Source organism: Oryctolagus cuniculus, chromosome 9 (assembly GCF_051225735.1).
Source record: "Oryctolagus cuniculus isolate XC-2025 breed Fujian yellow rabbit chromosome 9, ASM5122573v1, whole genome shotgun sequence".
Lineage (NCBI taxonomy): Eukaryota > Metazoa > Chordata > Mammalia > Lagomorpha > Leporidae > Oryctolagus > Oryctolagus cuniculus.
This window is the reverse complement of record NC_142875.1, coordinates 2,048,731-2,066,577: the sequence shown is the minus strand read 5'-3', so window position 1 is coordinate 2,066,577 and position 17,847 is coordinate 2,048,731. Positions and strand designations below refer to the sequence as shown.

At 62.0% G+C, this 17,847-nt stretch overlaps 1 protein-coding gene across 16 annotated transcripts in view; it reads left to right on the top strand.

The window, feature by feature from the left end:
- Positions 1-17,847, top strand: part of ARHGEF7 (Rho guanine nucleotide exchange factor 7) — a 171,224-nt gene that overhangs the window by 136,409 nt on the left and 16,968 nt on the right. For all 16 annotated transcript variants that reach the window (XM_089303387.1, XM_070048561.2, XM_089303386.1 and 13 more), the window contains 8 exons: positions 121-259; positions 1,400-1,459; positions 2,071-2,217; positions 7,327-7,413; positions 9,059-9,137; positions 9,509-9,648; positions 11,584-11,808; positions 16,610-16,703. In XM_089303387.1, the coding sequence (XP_089159513.1) occupies positions 121-259; positions 1,400-1,459; positions 2,071-2,217; positions 7,327-7,413; positions 9,059-9,137; positions 9,509-9,648; positions 11,584-11,808; positions 16,610-16,703 (971 nt within the window). The remainder of the gene's footprint in view (positions 1-120; positions 260-1,399; positions 1,460-2,070; positions 2,218-7,326; positions 7,414-9,058; positions 9,138-9,508; positions 9,649-11,583; positions 11,809-16,609; positions 16,704-17,847) is intronic.

Below are 17,847 nucleotides of genomic sequence, written 5' to 3'. Positions count from 1 at the left end.
AGGCTTCAAAACCCAAGTCGGAACAGTGTCGCCTGCTGTGAGTGCTGGCCCCTCAGTGGAAGTCAGAGAGCCGTGAGGACCACTCGCCCTGACCCGAGCTCCATCTTCCGCCCTGCCCAGTGAGGACCTGGGGGAGTTCATGGAGATGAAAGGTGCCAACAGCCCGGGGATTCTCGTGTTGACCACCGGCCTCAGCAGACCCTTCATGCGCCTCGACAAGTACCCCACGCTGCTCAAGGAGCTCGAAAGACACATGGAGGTAGGAGCTGTCGCGGCCCCCGTCACCCAGGGCGCTAGCCAGGGACTCGGGCTGTGTGTTCCGACAGGTGGAGGGAGGAGCTGTCGGGGCCCCCGTCACCCAGGGCGCTAGCCAGGGACTCGGGCTGTGTGTTCCGACAGGTGGAGGGAGGAGCTGTCGGGGCCCCCGTCACCCAGGGCCCTAGCCAGGGACTCGGGCTGTGTGTTCCGACAGGTGGAAGGAGGAACTGTCGGGGCCCCCGTCACCCAGGGCCCTAGCCAGGGACTCGGGCTGTGTGTTCCGACAGGTGGAGGGAGGAGCTGTCAGGGCCCCCGTCACCCAGGGCACTAGCCAGGGACTCGGGCTGTGTGTTCCGACAGGTGGAGGGAGGAGCTGTCGGGGCCCCCGTCACCCAGGGCGCTAGCCAGGGACTCGGGCTGTGTGTTCCCACAGGTGGAGGGAGGAGCTGTCGGGGCCCCCGTCACCCAGGGCCCTAGCCAGGGACTCGGGCTGTGTGTTCCGACAGGTGGAGGGAGGAGCTGTCGCGGCCCCCGTCACCAGGGCCCTAGCCAGGGACTCGGGCTGTGTGTTCCGACAGGTGGAGGGAGGAGCTGTCGGGGCCCCCGTCACCCAGGGCGCTAGCCAGGGACTCGGGCTGTGTGTTCCGACAGGTGGAGGGAGGAGCTGTCGGGGCCCCCGTCACCAGGGCGCTAGCCAGGGACTCGGGCTGTGTGTTCCGACAGGTGGAGGGAGGAGCTGTCGGGGCCCCCGTCACCAGGGCGCTAGCCAGGGACTCGGGCTGTGTGTTCCGACAGGTGGAGGGAGGAGCTGTCGGGGCCCCCGTCACCCAGGGCGCTAGCCAGGGACTCGGGCTGTGTGTTCCGACAGGTGGAGGGAGGAGCTGTCGGGGCCCCTGTCACCAGGGCACTAGCCAGGACCCTCTGACGGTCCGCGCAGCAGTGGCCGGAGACAGCCTGAAGCTGCAGGCTGCAGGAACGCATCATTCACGAAACTGGCTTCGTTTGCTGACGCCTGCCCCGCCGCTGTCTTTCCCCACGCTAAATCCGGTGGCTCCCGCTGAGGAGAGCAGGGCTGCGGAGTGAGCGGTGCTGGCGTCCTGGCTTGTGATGCAGAAGCTCATAGTGTGTTTCTTCTTCAAAGGATCATCATCCCGACAGACAGGATATCCAGAAGTCCATGACTGCCTTCAAGAACCTGTCTGTAAGTGCTGGAGCCGAGTGTGGCAGTGAATCGGGAGCGACAGGTTAGGTGACGAGAGCTGCTTTCACGCGGCTTCAGCGTCTGCTCGCATGAGAGATGACGATGAGCGAGGCGTGGGGACCCCGTGGCCGTCACTGCTGTTGGAGCGGGCGCTGGGCACCCGCTGAGGGACCTGGTGGCTGTAGATTCTGGAAGGCACCACTCCTTAGTGTCACAGCCGTGGCCACAGCGGGGCTCCGATGGCTCCGCCCACACGTGCTCCTCCAGGGAGCACAGTTGCCCTGGCCCTTACTGTCTTTGGCCTTTATGTTGGCGAGGCCAGTGAGCCAGAGCGTCAGCTTCCGTTCCTACAGTGGCAGGATCTGCTCCGTTTGTAGGAATACTGCTGGGTGTTGAGCCAAGTTGTGTTTGCTTCTGTGAGTTAATCCCATACTTTTTTTTTTAAAAGAAAATGTTTCCAGCTCCATACAGTCAAGCAGCTCAGTCGATTACCTGTCTTAGCAGGTAGGCCAGGAAGCAGTGGCTGTCAGTGGGAGGGGTCAGGCGGAGACAGCACAGCCAGTCTGGAAGCTTCGGGAGGTCCTGTCTGACCGTGTCGTTCTGTGTCCCAGGCCCAGTGTCAGGAGGTGCGGAAGAGGAAAGAGCTGGAGTCCCAGATCCTGACGGAGGCCATCCGGAACTGGGAGGGGGACGGCATCAAGACCCTGGGCAGCGTCATCTTCATGTCGCAGGTCGTGATGCAGTGTGCAGGGAGCGAGGTACCGCAGCCCGCCACCGTCCCCGCCCGCTGTCCCCCCTCGGGGCCCCGCCACACAGGGTCATCATGGCAGCCCACCACCGTCCCCGCCCGCTGTCCCCCCTCGGGGTCCCGCCACACAGGGTCGTCATGGCAGCCCACCACCGTCCCCGCCCGTCTGTCCCCTCCTCGGGGTCCTGCCACACAGGGTCGTCATGGCAGCCCACCACCGTCCCCGCCCGTCTGTCCCTCCTCGGGGCCTGCCACACAGGGTCATCATGGCAGCCCACCACAGTCCCCGCCCGTCTGTCCCGCCTCGGGGCCTGCCTCACAGGGTCATCAGGGCAGCCCACCACTGTCCCCGCCCGTCTGTCCTCTCCTCGGGGTCCCGCCACACAGGGTCATCAGGGCAGCCCACCACCGTCCCCGCCCGTCTGTCCCCGCCTCGGGGCCCTGCCACACAGGGTCATCATGGCAGCCCACCACCGTCCCCGCCCGTCTGTCCCTCCTCGGGGTCCCGCCTCACAGGGTCATCATGGCAGCCCACCACCGTCCCCGCCCGTCTGTCCCCGCCTCGGGGCCCTGCCACACAGGGTCATCATGGCAGCCCACCACCGTCCCCGCCCGTCTGTCCCTCCTCGGGGTCCTGCCTCACAGGGTCATCAGGGCAGCCCACCACCGTCCCCGCCCGTCTGTCCCCCCTCGGGGCCTGCCTCACAGGGTCATCAGGGCAGCCCACCACCGTCCCCGCCCGTCTGTCCCCTCCTTGGGGCCCCGCCACACAGGGTCATCAGGGCAGCCCACCACTGTCACCGCCCGTCTGTCCCCGCCTCGGGGCCCTGCCACACAGGGTCATCATGGCAGCCCACCACCGTCCCCGCCCGTCTGTCCCCGCCTCGGGGCCCTGCCACACAGGGTCATCATGGCAGCCCACCACTGTCCCCGCCCGTCTGTCCTCTCCTCGGGGTCCCGCCACACAGGGTCATCAGGGCAGCCCACCACCGTCCCCGCCCGTCTGTCCCCGCCTCGGGGCCCTGCCTCACAGGGTCATCAGGGCAGCCCACCACTGTCCCCGCCCGTCTGTCCCTCCTCGGGGTCCCGCCTCACAGGGTCATCATGGCAGCCCACCACCGTCACTGCCCGTCTGTCCCCTCCTTAGGGTCCCGCCACACAGGGTCATCATGGCAGCCCACCTGCTGTCACCATCCGTCTGTCCCCTCCTTAGGGTCCCGCCACACAGGGTCATCATGGCAGCCCACCTGCTGTCACCATCCGTCTGTCCCCTCCTTAGGGTCCCGCCACACAGGGTCATCATGGCAGCCCACCTGCTGTCACTGCCCGTCTGTCCCCTCCTCGGGGTCCCGCCACACAGGGTCATCATGGCAGCCCACCTGCTGTCACCGCCCGTCTGTCCCCGCCTCGGGGTCCCGCCACACGGTCATCATGGCAGCCCACCACTGTCCCCGCCCGTCTGTCCCCTCCTCGGGGTCCTGCCACACAGGGTCATCATGGCAGCCCACCACCGTCCCCGCCCGTCTGTCCCCCCTCGGGGTCCTGCCACACAGGGTCATCATGGCAGCCCACCACCGTCCCCGCCCGTCTGTCCCTCCTCGGGGCCCTGCCACACAGGGTCATCATGGCAGCCCACCACTGTCCCCGCCCGTCTGTCCCCTCCTTGGGGTCCCGCCACACAGGGTCATCATGGCAGCCCACCTGCTGTCACCGCCTGTCTGTCCCCTCCTCGGGGCCCTGCCACACAGGGTCATCATGGCAGCCCACCTGCTGTCAACGCCCGTCTGTCCCCTCCTCGGGGCCCTGCCACACAGGGTCATCATGGCAGCCCACCACTGTCACTGCCTGTCTGTCCCCTCCTTAGGGTCCTGCCACACAGGGTCATCATGGCAGCCCACCTGCTGTCACCACCTGTCTGTCCCCCCTTGGGGCCCTGCCACACAGGGTCATCATGGCAGCCCACCACTGTCACTGCCCGTCTGTCCTCTCCTTAGGGTCCTGCCACACAGGGTCATCATGGCAGCCCACCTGCTGTCACTGCCCGTCTGTCCCCTCCTTGGGGTCCTGCCACACAGGGTCATCATGGCAGCCCACCTGCTGTCACTGCCCGTCTGTCCCCTCCTTAGGGTCCTGCCACACAGGGTCATCATGGCAGCCCACCTGCTGTCACTGCCCGTCTGTCCTCTCCTCGGGGCCCTGCCTCACAGGGTCATCAGGGCAGCCCACCACTGTCACTGCCCGTCTGTCCCCTCCTTAGGGCCCCGCCACACAGGGTCATCATGGCAGCCCACCTGCTGTCACCGCCTGCTGTCCCCTCCTTGGGGTCCTGCCACACAGGGTCATCATGGCAGCCCACCTGCTGTCACCGCCTGCTGTCCCCTCCTTGGGGTCCCGCCACACAGGGTCATCATGGCAGCCCACCGTCACCACCCGTCTGTCCCCTCCTTAGGGTCCTGCCACACAGGGTCATCAGGGCAGCCCACCACTGTCACTGCCCGTCTGTCCCCTCCTTAGGGTCCTGCCACACAGGGTCATCATGGCAGCCCACCTGCTGTCACCGTCCGTCTGTCCCCTCCTTAGGGTCCCGCCACACAGGGTCATCATGGCAGCCCACCTGCTGTCACTGCCCGTCTGTCCCCTCCTTAGGGTCCTGCCACACAGGGTCATCATGGCAGCCCACCTGCTGTCACCGCCCGTCTGTCCCCTCCTTGGGGTCTCGCCACACAGGGTCATCATGGCAGCCCACCTGCTGTCACTGCCCGTCTGTCCCCTCCTTAGGGTCCTGCCACACAGGGTCATCATGGCAGCCCACCTGCTGTCACCGCCCGTCTGTCCCCTCCTTAGGGTCCTGCCACACAGGGTCATCATGGCAGCCCACCTGCTGTCACTGCCCGTCTGTCCCCTCCTTAGGGTCCTGCCACACAGGGTCATCATGGCAGCCCACCTGCTGTCACCACCCGTCTGTCCCCTCCTTGGGGTCCCGCCACACAGGGTCATCATGGCAGCCCACCTGCTGTCACCACCCGTCTGTCCCCTCCTTGGGGTCCCGCCACACAGGGTCGTCATGGCAGCCCACCACTGTCACCACCCGTCTGTCCCCTCTTTGGGGTCCTGCCACACAGGTCCTCAGGGACCGTCAGTGAGGACAAAACCCATCAGGACTCCTGTCCTGTCACAACTTGGTCTGGGGCTTGTTAGAGTGCATTAGAGGGGCTTAGATCTGGGTGCGGGCTTGTCTAGAGCCTTGTAAGGTCTGTGCCTGTCCGGCCGTCACTCCTGGGAATGTTTCCCGTGGTTCATGTCATTGCACTTTTCTATCGTGTGTACCAGTTGGCATTTACTTACGGCACGTGCTGGGGTGGGGAGGGGTCACGGTTTTCTTCTGGGTTTAGTTTAGTGGGAGGTTAAACCAGGTTCTGCCCTCTGAACCCCCCGAGCCGTCCACTTGGACCGTGTGCGTGAGTTCATGCTCACTGCGTTACGAGGGCAGCACCTCTTTTTGCGTGTTCTGTCTCTGGGAAAAGCAGCTGACGTGATCGGAACCCGCGAGGTCCCATTCTGAGACGTCTGTCCCCTCCGCCAGCTGCTGAGGCCTGAGTGCCCCAGAAGTCGTGACTGCTCTTCCTGACTTAGTGATCTTGGGCACGTGTCCCACAGCGTGTCCTTGTGGTGCCAGATGTGCACCCCAGTGAGTGCTGCTGCCCGGGGTGGGGGGGTCTGGGGGGGGTGACAGTTAGGGGCGGGGTTAGGGTTAGGGCTAGGATGGGGGTGGGGGTGACGGTTAGGGGTGGGGTGAGGGTTAGGGCTAAGGCTAGGGTGGGGGTGAAGGTTAGGAGTGGTGTTGGGGTGAGGGTTAGGGTTAAGGTGGGGGTGAAGGTTAGTGGTGTTGGGGTGGGGGTGGGGTGAAGATTAGGGGTGGTGTTGGGGTTAGGGTGGGTTGGGGTTAGGGTTAGGGTTGGGGTAGGGGTGAGCGTTAGGGTTAGGAGTTAGGAGTTAAGGGTTAGGACTAGGGTTGGCGTAGGGGTGAGGGTTAGGGTTAGGAGCTAGGGTTAGGATTAGGGTGGGGGTGGGGGTTAGAATTTGGGCTAGGGTTGGGGTGGGGGTGATTGTTAGGGGTGGGGTTGGGGTAAGGGTTAGGGTTGGGGTGAGGGTTAGAGTTAGGGCTGGGGTGGGGTTGGGGTGAAGGTTAGGGTTGGGATTAGGGTTAGGGTTTGTGTTAGGGTTGGGGTGGTGGTGACATTTAGGGGTGGGGTTGGGGTGAGGGTTAGGGCTGAGGTGGGGTTGGAGTAGGTCTGCCGCGGTGGGGGCAGGGACCCAGCCAGTGGAGCCGTCGCCTGCTGGCTCCCAGGGCGTGCGTCATCAGGAAGCCGGGGTCGGGCGGAGCCACCGCTAGAACCCAGACGCTCCGGGATGGGACTCAGCGTCCCCAGCAGCGTCTCAACCACTGTGTGGAACGCTCACCCCGGGCTTCCTGGCTTGGTCACACGTCTTTGGGCAGTGGTTTGGGTGCCAGCAGTGGTGTTTCTGTATCTGCCTCTCCTTGAAGAGTCTGGGAGTTTCTGTCATTCAGTCGTAGTGGCGTCTGCTGAGCCTGCAGTGTAACCAGGAGAGCGTGGGCAGCTGAGGGAAGGGTGGATGGCATGCTGGGGACTGGGAGAGGTGCCCGGAGTCCGTTACCCACGGTCAGTCTTGCCCTCGCCGCCCACCCCTCGCTGTAGCCTCGGGGTCCGGCTGTTCTGTCGCCACCACAACTTGACAGGCTCTTTTCTCCTTCTTGGCCTCAGCCACCACGAGAAGTTTTAGATGAACTGAAAATAGTCGTGGCAGAGCTGAGCGCCGTAACTGAGTGCTGTTGGGGTTGTCACACAGGCCTGTGGGCCCAGGGCCTTGCTTTATTAACTGAGTAAACCCATCTGTCTGCGTAGCTGTTAAAACTCGTGCTGTCAGTCACACGCTACGACCTGGTACCTGATCTAGAATTTGGTCTCCACTGACGTTAGCTAACGTGGCAGAGACCCCTGAACAGGAAGTGGAGTGTGGTGTTTCGTAGGGGCAAGTAGACATGCTCACTAGTGCAAGATGATTTGCAAAAAGTTCTTTGAATTTGTCTTTGTGCTAGGAAAAGAATGAAAGGTATCTTCTGCTCTTCCCAAACACCTTGCTAATGCTGTCGGCCAGCCCCAGGATGAGTGGCTTCATCTACCAGGTGAGCACGTTACCGGCTTGTGTCCTGTGCTTCCCGCGGGTCTCAGGAGGACCTTCAGGCCGGCTTTGCATTTGCGCGTTAAGTCCTGCGAATGCCTGTCTGCTCTGTGTGCAGTGTGTGCTCTTCTGGATTCAGGTGGGGACACAGAGCTCCGGCCGTTTCCTGGTGTCCGTTCTAAGTAAGAGGAAGCCATGAGGACAGAGTGCTGTGGGCCAGGCCGGTGCCTGCCCCTGCCCGGTGTTTGCTGTGTGGTGTTGTGTTCAGCACGGGCTTGTGGGTAAGGGCGGAGGCCTGAGCCACGGCTTCGCGAGCGTGCAGCTCTGCCCCGGGGGGCAGCAGGGGAACACGCCAGCGTTTGGCCTTTCTCGTTTGAATCATTTCACCGCTCTCCTCTGTGACGATGAGAGCTAACCTGGGAAGATGGCAGCCGCGGTGGACGTCCTTGGCAGGCCTTGCCGACCCCTGCTGGGCACTGAGTCCCCGGGGACTCAGACACCACCCGCCGCTCTGTTTCCCCGCCTTGTCCCCAGCCAGGCTGTGTGGGCTTCCCCAGGAGGCCTTGTCACCCCGAGGACTTGTCAGCACACAGCCGTTCTAGAAGGTGTGCTTTGAAATCCGGCCAGATCTGTGCAGGCCTACCTGGCAGCCTGAGTTTTCCTTGGTGCTGCGGAGAGCTGAGCTCATACCTGCGGAAGTCACGCTCAGCCTGGCTGGGTCCCCTCCCCCTTGGGGCCGCGTGGGTCAGAGCCTCCTGCCCCTGGCTGCACGTGGGTCCTGGGGTGGGTGGAGCCGCTGCCTCCGGTTTGCCCACTCTGGGCGCCGTTTCCGGGGCAGCTTTCCTGCCTGGATGTGCTGACCGGTAGTCTGTGTGCCGTGGGCATTGGTGTCTGCTTCTAGAACCTGCCCTCGGGGTGTCTGAGCCAGCAGCATGGGATGTGGTGCCCCCGGGGGCCAGCGCTGCAGCTCAACACGGTGACGCGGCCATCACTGTCCAGGGGGCTCTGGGGCCCTTGGAGGCGGAGGGGCACTGAGAGTCCTGGGTGGGAGCTCTGCCTTCGAGGTGCTCAGAGTCCTGCTTCCTGGCTGGCCGACTGTCCCCCAGCTGCTTGGCCTGGCCCGGCCTGTGTGCCGAGGTCTGTGCGAGCAGGCCCAGCTACTGTGCTCAGCCGTGCCTGGCACCTCCCTCCACCGACAGCGCCGCTCCCTGTCCCCCCATGCCTGTCACGCGTGCAGCCTTGCGCATGGCCGCTTGCTCGTGTTTGGGGAGCCACGTGGTGTAACTCGCTCAGTTCCGGTCTGGCCTCAGGCCCCACCCTAATTTTACTGCACACACGGAGCTTCTCTGACTCCTCATGAGGCACACGCGTGCCTGCTCGGCACAGCAGAGAAAGGGCGGCACTCCTGCACTCCTGGCAGGTGGGCTGCTTGTCACGGCTTCCTGCCTCCTGGGCCCGTGTGCCGTTCACCCTCTGGGTTTTGGTGTTAGGTGTTCTTACTCGAGAGAGACGCGTTTGTGTTCCATATGCGTCTGCTGCCAACAGGCGCCTTTGAGGGTCGCACGGTTCTGTCGTTTCCGAGATTGTTTAACGCTGCTCCATCCCTCATCAGGAAAGCACTGATTGTGTTTTGGCGGGGTCTTTTTCAGGGAAAGCTTCCGACGACAGGAATGACAATCTCGAAGCTTGAGGACAGCGAGAGTCATAGGAATGCGTTCGAGATATCAGGTGATGGCTTGAGCGCCGCGTGCAGACCATGAGCACTGCGTGTGCACCGTGTGAGCGCCGTGTGTGCAGTGCATGTGCACCGTGTGTGTGCCTCGTGAGTGTCGTGTGTGTGCCATGTGAGCGCTGTGTGAGTGCCGTGTGTGCGCCATGTGAGCGCTGCATGAGTGCTGCGTGAGCACCGTGTGTGTGCTATGCGAGCGCTGCGTGTGCACCGTGTGAGCGCCGTGTGTGCACCCTGTGAGCACTGTGTGAGTGCTGCGTGTGCCCGTGAACACCATGTGTGCACCGCATGAGCGTGCTGTCTGTGGGGCGGGGGCCATGGCGCTCAGCCACTCTCTCCCCACTCAACCTCTCTTTTCCTGCCCATCCAGGGAGCATGATCGAGCGGATACTGGTGTCCTGCAGCAGCCAGCAGGACCTGCACGAGTGGGTGGACCACCTGCACAGGCAGACCAAGGTGGCGTCCGTGGGCAACCCCACCATCAAGCCTCACTCCGTGCCATCTCACACCGTAAGGGCGTGCGCGCGTCTCCTCGCAGACCCCAGGGCCGCCGGCTGATCAGTGCTCGCAGCGTTGTCAGCATCTTCCTCAGGGGTGCCGAGTGCCTGGGTCCCATTTGTGCGTCCAGCAGTGGGTGACTGTGGCGCTCCTGTGACAGCCCCGGCGCACGTCCTGACGCAGGGACCGGACGGCTTTTCTGAGGGCCGTGCCTGTGTCTCGAGTCTCCCGGGCGAAGGGGGCGGCCAGATTCTCGCTGAAGGCCTTACCCAGGACGTGTGCTCAGCATCTTCGCTGTCAGCAGTGTCGCTAGTGTTTCTCCAGGAAGCTCAGCGCGGTGTGGGTTTCAGAGCCTCAGCGCGTGTCGGCATCGTCACCACCAGAGTTCCGTGCGGAAGCCTCTCGGCGTGCTGCCGACGCTTGAGGCGTCGGTGCCTGCTGTCGCGGCTGCTGTGTCTTTACCCGATCGCACCAAGCAGCCGGCAGACTCTTCTCCGTAGCCATAGCCATAGCCCCGCCTCCCTTGTTGGGGCGGTTTTCCGCCGCGGGCTGCGTCCTGTTTGCAGCCTGCGTGTCAGGGCTCCCCGCGTCCGTGACTGGACCTGCCGTCCTGGGCTTCCCGTCGCGTCGCCGTTGAGCTCCTGGTGGGCTGCCGGAGGCCAGAGGCGGGTTCTGACGCGGCTCCCGCCCTCGCGGCGTCTCGAAGGCGGCCGTTAAGCTGTCCCCTCCTTCTCCCTGAGTGGTTCTGCCTCTAGCTTCCCTGTGTAGACACTTGGCCGTTCTAGAAGCCTCCCAGTGACGTGTGTGTCCTCACGGGTGTTGGTGAAGAGCGGTGGCAGTACAGGTTTCCCCCCTCCCCATAACCTCACCCATGCCTGGACACTGGCTCTCGGGGTTCCTTCTCACTGTGTCCCCCGCCCTCTCACGGGAGCCCTGGAGACACTCTCCTCTCCTGGGGACCTTGTCTGGGTCGTGCGTTCCCCCGTGACCAGCTCTGCCCAGCTCCCGTCAATTCTCATTCTGTTCGCTGTGCACCTGTTGTGTTTTCACGTACGCAGACTGTGACGTCATCACTGCAGGGCTGTATCCAGAATCCTGCCCTCTGACAGTCCCAGGGCTTGGAAACGCTGATTCTGTAGTTCGCGTAGCGTGCAGGGCGGGCGCGTGCTGACCAGCAGGCCTCTCCTCCAGCCCCTGCTCCCGGGGACTCGGATGTCCCTCCCCAGAGCCACCCGCCGCCCCGTCTCCTCCCGGGAGGCAGGCCTTGCCGCTCCTGTTCAGGTGTCGTTGGCGGGTTCTGATTGTTACCTGTCTGACTGGACGTCTTCTCATCTGGCTCTCAGTGCAGGACTTCGGGAATGCAAACCTCACTGGCAGCCTGCCCCTGGGAGAAACTGCATCTTGAGTAACTGTTCTATTGCAGCCGAAATGTTCAGAATGCAGCCTCGGTTCCAGTGGTCGTCTGTGTTGTGTAAAGGACCAAATCCTGGATGGTTTTGGCTTTTCAGGTCCTTTCTGCATCTGGCTGCCGCCCTGTAACACTGTGAATCATGGATAGGAACTGGCCGGCTGCTGGCTCCCTCACTTCCCTAGGGCCCCGTCCCCAGAGCAGGGACGCCTGCTCTTTCAGAAAACGCGGGTGGGAGTGCTGCGTGAAGCAGCGTTTACAAACACGGTGGCCGTGGTGTGTCTGGCCCCGAGCCCTAGCGTGGAGCTGCTCCCTGGTGACCTGAAGCACGTGTGTGGGCAGCCCCGTGCTCACGCAGGGGTCATATGATGCACGTGGCACAGAAACCGACCGCGCGGAGGCAGAGAGCAGTGGTGGCAGCCTGGGGCTCGCTTCGCTGCCAGGGTCTTTGTGAGTGGGGTGGAGGCAGTGACGCAGGGGCGGGGCAGCGGAGCTGCTGCAGCCTCACGCTCGTCTGCTCTTCTCGCTCTGCCTCGCAGCTCCCCTCCCATCCGGTCACTCCGTCCAGCAAGCATGCGGACAGCAAGCCCGTGCCCCTGGCACCTGCCTACCACACACTGCCCCACCCCTCCCACCACGGCACCCCGCACACCACCATCAACTGGGGACCCCTGGAGCCTCCGAAGACTCCCAAGTCTTGGAGCCTGAGCTGCCTGCGGCCTGCACCCCCACTCCGGCCCTCGGCTGCCCTCTGCTACAAGGAGGTGAGGTCTTGTGGCCGCTCAGCCGCCAGTGACTGTGAGCTTGTCTTGACGTCTGGGTGCGTGAGATGGGTCTTTCTGAACTCCACCTGCTTTCTTCTCTCATTTCAGTGAACTCAGGAAGGAAGCATCTGTGTTTCTCTATGACATTTAAGAAACAGGGGCCTTGTGCCTTTAACATGGGGAGAGGGCTGCCTTGGTCCTCTTGTTCCCTCCACGCAGAGTCACGGGGAGGGGTGTGTGCAGGGGCAGCGTCCTGTGCAGGGCCGGGAGCCAGGAGCCTCCGCCCCTGAAGGGATCTGGAGCTTCCGGGTCTGACGGCAGCACGTTGGTGCTGCGTGTCCTGCTTCTGCGCCTGTGACCCTTCCTTCAGGCGGGTGTTCCTGCCAGGGACCCCACGCTGTGTCGCCAGAAGCTGTGAGAGACCGCGAGAACATTCCCAGATAGAAACAAAGTACTGTTTCAGGCAGCTTTGCCCTGGGCTTGTAAGAAGTGGTGACGTGACGTCTTTGTGCTGCTGCTTTCTGGCCTGGCGTGGTTGCGGATGCTGGTGCAGTGGACAGTCCCGTGTGCTGTGACCATGCCTGTTTGGACACAGAAAGGAACTGTCTGGAAGAACGTATCAGAAGATGTTTTCACTTGGGGAAGCTGATAAGTGATGGGTGTGGTTTTTTGTGAGTGTGAGAGCATTTAGGAGGGAGTAGGGGTGAGAATGAGACTGAGTGTGGCAGGAGGTTGCAAGGGAGTGTAAGGGTGTGAGTGTGGTGAGTGAGTGTAAGCATGAGAATCAGGTTGTGCATATGGGTGAGTGTGGGCAGGTAGGAAGACAACTGTGGGAGGTTACAGGTGTGAGTGTGGGTAGGTAGGATGGAGTGTGAGAGGGTACAGGTGTGAGTGTGGGCAGGTAGGATGGTGAGTGAGAGGTTACAGGTGTGAGTGTGGACAAGTAGGATGGTGAGTGTGAGGGTACAGGTGTGAGTGTGGGTAGGTAGGATGGTGTGAGAGGGTACAGGTGTGAGTGTGGGCAGGTAGGATGGTGAGTGTGAGAGGGTACAGGTGTGAGTGTGGGCAGGTAGGATGGTGAGTGTGAGAGGGTACAGGTGTGAGTGTGGGTAGGTAGGATGGTGAGTGTGAGGTTACAGGTGTGAGTGTGGGTGGGTAGGTAGGATGGTGTGAGAGGGTACAGGTGTGAGTGTGGGCAGGTAGGATGGTGTGAGAGGGTACAGGTGTGAGTGTGGGCAGGTAGGATGGTGAGTGTGAGAGGGTACAGGTGTGAGTGTGGGCAGGTAGGATGGTGAGTGTGAGGGTACAGGTGTGAGTGTGGGTAGGTAGGATGGTGTGAGAGGGTACAGGTGTGAGTGTGGGCAGGTAGGATGGTGAGTGTGAGAGGGTACAGGTGTGAGTGTGGGCAGGTAGGATGGTGTGAGAGGGTACAGGTGTGAGTGTGGGCAGGTAGGATGGTGAGTGTGAGAGGGTACAGGTGTGAGTGTGGGCAGGTAGGATGGTGAGTGTGAGAGGGTACAGGTGTGAGTGTGGGCGGGTAGGATGGTGAGTGTGAGAGGGTACAGGTGTGAGTGTGGGTGGGTAGGATGATGAGTGTGAGAGGGTACAGGTGTGAGTGTGGGCGGGTAGGATGGTGAGTGTGAGAGGGTACAGGTGTGAGTGCGGGCAGGTAGGATGGTGAGTGTGAGAGGGTACAGGTGTGAGTGTGGGCAGGTAGGATGGTGTGAGAGGGTACAGGTGTGAGTGTGGGTAGGTAGGATGGTGAGTGTGAGAGGGTACAGGTGTGAGTGTGGGTAGGTAGGATGGTGTGAGAGGGTACAGGTGTGAGTGTGGGTGGGTAGGATGATGAGTGTGAGAGGGTACAGGTGTGAGTGTGGGCGGGTAGGATGGTGAGTGTGAGAGGTTACAGGTGTGAGTGTGGGCAGGTAGGATGATGAGTGTGAGAGGGTACAGGTGTGAGTGTGGGCAGGTAGGATGGTGTGAGAGGGTACAGGTGTGAGTGTGGGCAGGTAGGATGGTGAGTGTGAGAGGGTACAGGTGTGAGTGTGGGCAGGTAGGATGGTGAGTGTGAGAGGGTACAGGTGTGAGTGTGGGTGGGTAGGATGATGAGTGTGAGAGGGTACAGGTGTGAGTGTGGGCGGGTAGGATGGTGAGTGTGAGAGGGTACAGGTGTGAGTGTGGGTGGGTAGGATGATGAGTGTGAGAGGGTACAGGTGTGAGTGTGGGCAGGTAGGATGGTGTGAGAGGGTACAGGTATGAGTGTGGGCAGGTAGGATGGTGAGTGTGAGGTTACAGGTGTGAGTGTGGGCGGGTAGGATGGTGAGTGTGAGAGGGTACAGGTGTGAGTGTAGGTGGGTAGGATGGTGAGTGTGAGAGGGTACAGGTGTGAGTGTGGGTGGGTAGGATGATGAGTGTGAGAGGGTACAGGTGTGAGTGTGGGCAGGTAGGATGGTGAGTGTGAGAGGTTACAGGTGTGGGTGTGGGCAGGTAGGATGGTGAGTGTGAGAGGGTACAGGTGTGAGTGTGGGCGGGTAGGATGGTGAGTGTGAGGGTACAGGTGTGAGTGTGGGTGGGTAGGATGGTGAGTGTGAGGTTACAGGTGTGAGTGTGGGTGGGTAGGATGATGAGTGTGAGAGGGTACAGGTGTGAGTGTGGGTGGGTAGGATGGTGAGTGTGAGGTTACAGGTGTGAGTGTGGGTGGGTAGGATGATGAGTGTGAGAGGGTACAGGTGTGAGTGTGGGTGGGTAGGATGGTGTGAGAGGGTACAGGTGTGAGTGTGGGCGGGTAGGATGGTGTGAGAGGGTACAGGTGTGAGTGTGGGCAGGTAGGATGGTGAGTGTGAGGGTACAGGTGTGAGTGTGGGCAGGTAGGATGGTGTGAGAGGGTACAGGTGTGAGTGTGGGTGGGTAGGATGGTGAGTGTGAGAGGGTACAGGTGTGAGTGTGGGTGGTTAGGATGGCAATGGTGAGAGGGTACAGGTGTGAGTGCGGGCAGGTAGGATGGTGAGTGTGAGAGAGTACAGGTGTGAGTGTGGGCAGGTAGGATGGTGAGTGTGAGGTTACAGGTGTGAGTGTGGGCAGGTAGGATGGTTAGTGTGAGAGGGTACAGGTGTGTGGGCAGGTAGGATGGTGTTAGGTTACAGGTGTGAGTGTGGGCAGGTAGGATGGTGTGAGAGGGTACAGGTGTGAGTGTGGGTAGGTAGGATGGTGAGTGTGAGGTTACAGGTGTGAGTGTGGGCAGGTAGGATGGTGAGTGTGAGAGGTTACAGGTGTGGGTGTGGGCAGGTAGGATGGTGTTAGGTTACAGGTGTAAGTGTGGGCAGGTAGGATGGTGTGAGAGGGTACAGGTGTGAGTGTGGGTAGGTAGGATGGTGAGTGTGAGGTTACAGGTGTGAGTGCGGGCAAGTAGGATGGTTAGTGTGAGAGGGTACAGGTGTGAGTGTGGGCAGGTAGGATGGTGTGAAAGGGTACAGGTGTGAGTGTGGGCAGGTAGGATGGTGAGTGTGAGAGGTTACAGGTGTGAGTGCGGGCAGGTAGGATGGTTAGTGTGAGAGGTTACAGGTGTGAGTGTGGGCAGGTAGGATGGTTAGTGTGAGAGGGTACAGGTGTGTGGGCAGGTAGGATGGTGTGAGAGGGTACAGGTGTGAGTGTGGGCAGGTAGGATGGTGTGAGAGGGTACAGGTGTGAGTGTGGGCAGGTAGGATGGTGAGTGTGAGAGGTTACAGGTGTGAGTGTGGGCAGGTAGGATGGTGAGTGTGAGAGGTTACAGGTGTGAGTGTGGGCAGGTAGGATGGTGAGTGTGAGAGGGTACAGGTGTGAGTGTGGGCAGGTAGGATGGTGAGTGTGAGGGTACAGGTGTGAGTGTGGGCAGGTAGGATGGTGTGAGAGGGTACAGGTGTGAGTGTGGGTAGGTAGGATGGTGAGTGTGAGAGGGTACAGGTGTGAGTGTGGGTAGGTAGGATGGTGAGTGTGAGAGGGTACAGGTGTGAGTGTGGGCGGGTAGGATGGTGAGTGTGAGAGGGTACAGGTGTGAGTGTGGGTAGGTAGGATGGTGAGTGTGAGAGGGTACAGGTGTGAGTGTGGGCAGGTAGGATGGTGAGTGTGAGGGTACAGGTGTGAGTGTGGGCAGGTAGGATGGTGTGAGAGGGTACAGGTGTGAGTGTGGGCAGGTAGGATGGTGAGTGTGAGAGGGTACAGGTGTGAGTGTGGGCAGGTAGGATGGTGAGTGTGAGGGTACAGGTGTGAGTGTGGGCAGGTAGGATGGTGTGAGAGGGTACAGGTGTGAGTGTGGGCGGGTAGGATGGTGAGTGTGAGAGGGTACAGGTGTGAGTGTGGGTGGTTAGGATGGCAATGGTGAGAGGGTACAAGTGTGAGTGTGGGCGGGTAGGATGGTGAGTGTGAGAGGGTACAGGTGTGAGTGTACGTGTGAGTGTGGGCAGTTAGATGCCCTGTGACACCTGCGTTCGTACCCTGGCACCTGGTTCTGGTCCTGGTCTGGTCCAGTCCATCTTCCTGCTAATATGCATGCTGGGAGGCAGAAGCGGGCACTCAGGAAGTGGGTCCTGTCGCCTGTGAGGGAGACCTGGGCTTGAGCCTGGCTCAGCCCTGGCTGTGGGAGACGTTGGGATGGAACGAGCAGGTGCGTGCTTCCTTGCTTTGTCTCTCTTCCTTGCCTCTCCCTGTATTCGTCTCTGCCTCTCGAGTAAGTCAGTGAAATGAAATTCCCCGGTGGCAGCTCTTCCTGCTGGGCCAGTGGAGATGCTGCCTGTGGAGGGGTCAGTGTTTCCCGTTTCTTCCCTAGGATCTCAGCAAGAGTCCCAAGACCATGAAAAAGCTGCTACCTAAACGCAAGCCCGAACGGAAGCCTTCGGATGAGGAGTTTGCCTTGCGGAAAAGTGAGTCCCCGCGGTGCGCAGAGAGGGGCCCGCTGCAGACGTGGCACACAGAGGCCCTCAGAACGGGTGGTGCGCAGAGAGGGGCCCGCTGCAGACGTGGCACACAGAGGCCCTCAGAACGGGTGGTGCGCAGAGAGGGGCCCGCTGCAGACGTGGCACACAGAGGCCCTGAGAACGGGCGGTGCGCGGAGGGGTGCCCGCTGCAGACTTGGCACACAGAGGCCCTCAGAACGGGTGGTGCGCAGAGAGGGGCCCGCTGCAGACGTGGCACACAGAGGCCCTGAGAACGGGCGGTGCCCGGAGGGGTGCCCGCTGCAGGCTTGGCACACAGAGGCCCTGAGAACAGGCAGTGCGCGGAGGGGTGCCCACTGCAGACTTGGCACACAGAGGCCCTGAGAACAGGCAGTGCGCGGAGGGGTGCCCGCTGCAGACTTGGCACACAGAGGCCCTGAGTACGGGCGGTGCGCAGAGGGGCGCCCGCTGCCTTGTGGTGCAGCCGAGGCAGGCGTGAGCCGCAGAGGACCCTGGCACCCTCTGCCCTGGGCTCCTCGTGTGGGAGCCTGCAGCAGTGCCATGCTGGCTGCTCCGTGTCCACCTGCTCCCCTGCTCTCCTGGGTTCAGGTGTCCGTGCACTCGCCCCTGTCTCCGTCCTGCCTCGTGCCCGTTCCGCTCCCCAGTGGACGGCGTCTGCACTGCTGCAGGTTCCGCACGTGCCCTCAGGGCCAGCACTCACCGTGAGCTGCTTGGATGACAGCCTTGGGAGACGTAGAGCTGCGTCGAGGGGCGCGTGACGAGCCACTGTTCCACCGTCGCCCATCTCAGCGTCTCCACTCTCTCCCCCGAGACTTCTGGGAAGAGGGATAGGAAGCAGCCTGTGGGGCTGTGGGGGGGCAAGGAGCACCTGTGTGGGGCTGTGGGGGGGCGAGGAGCAGCCTGTGTGGGGCTGTGGGGGGGCGAGGAGCAGCCTGTGTGGGGCTGTGGGGGGGGGTGAGGAGCAGCCTGTGTGGGGCTGTGGGGGGGTGAGGAGCACCTGTGTGGGGCTGTGGGGGGGGGGTGAGGAGCACCTGTGTGGGGCTGTGGGGGGGCGAGGAGCAGCCTGTGTGGGGCTGTGGGGGGGTGAGGAGCACCTGTGTGGGGCTGTGGG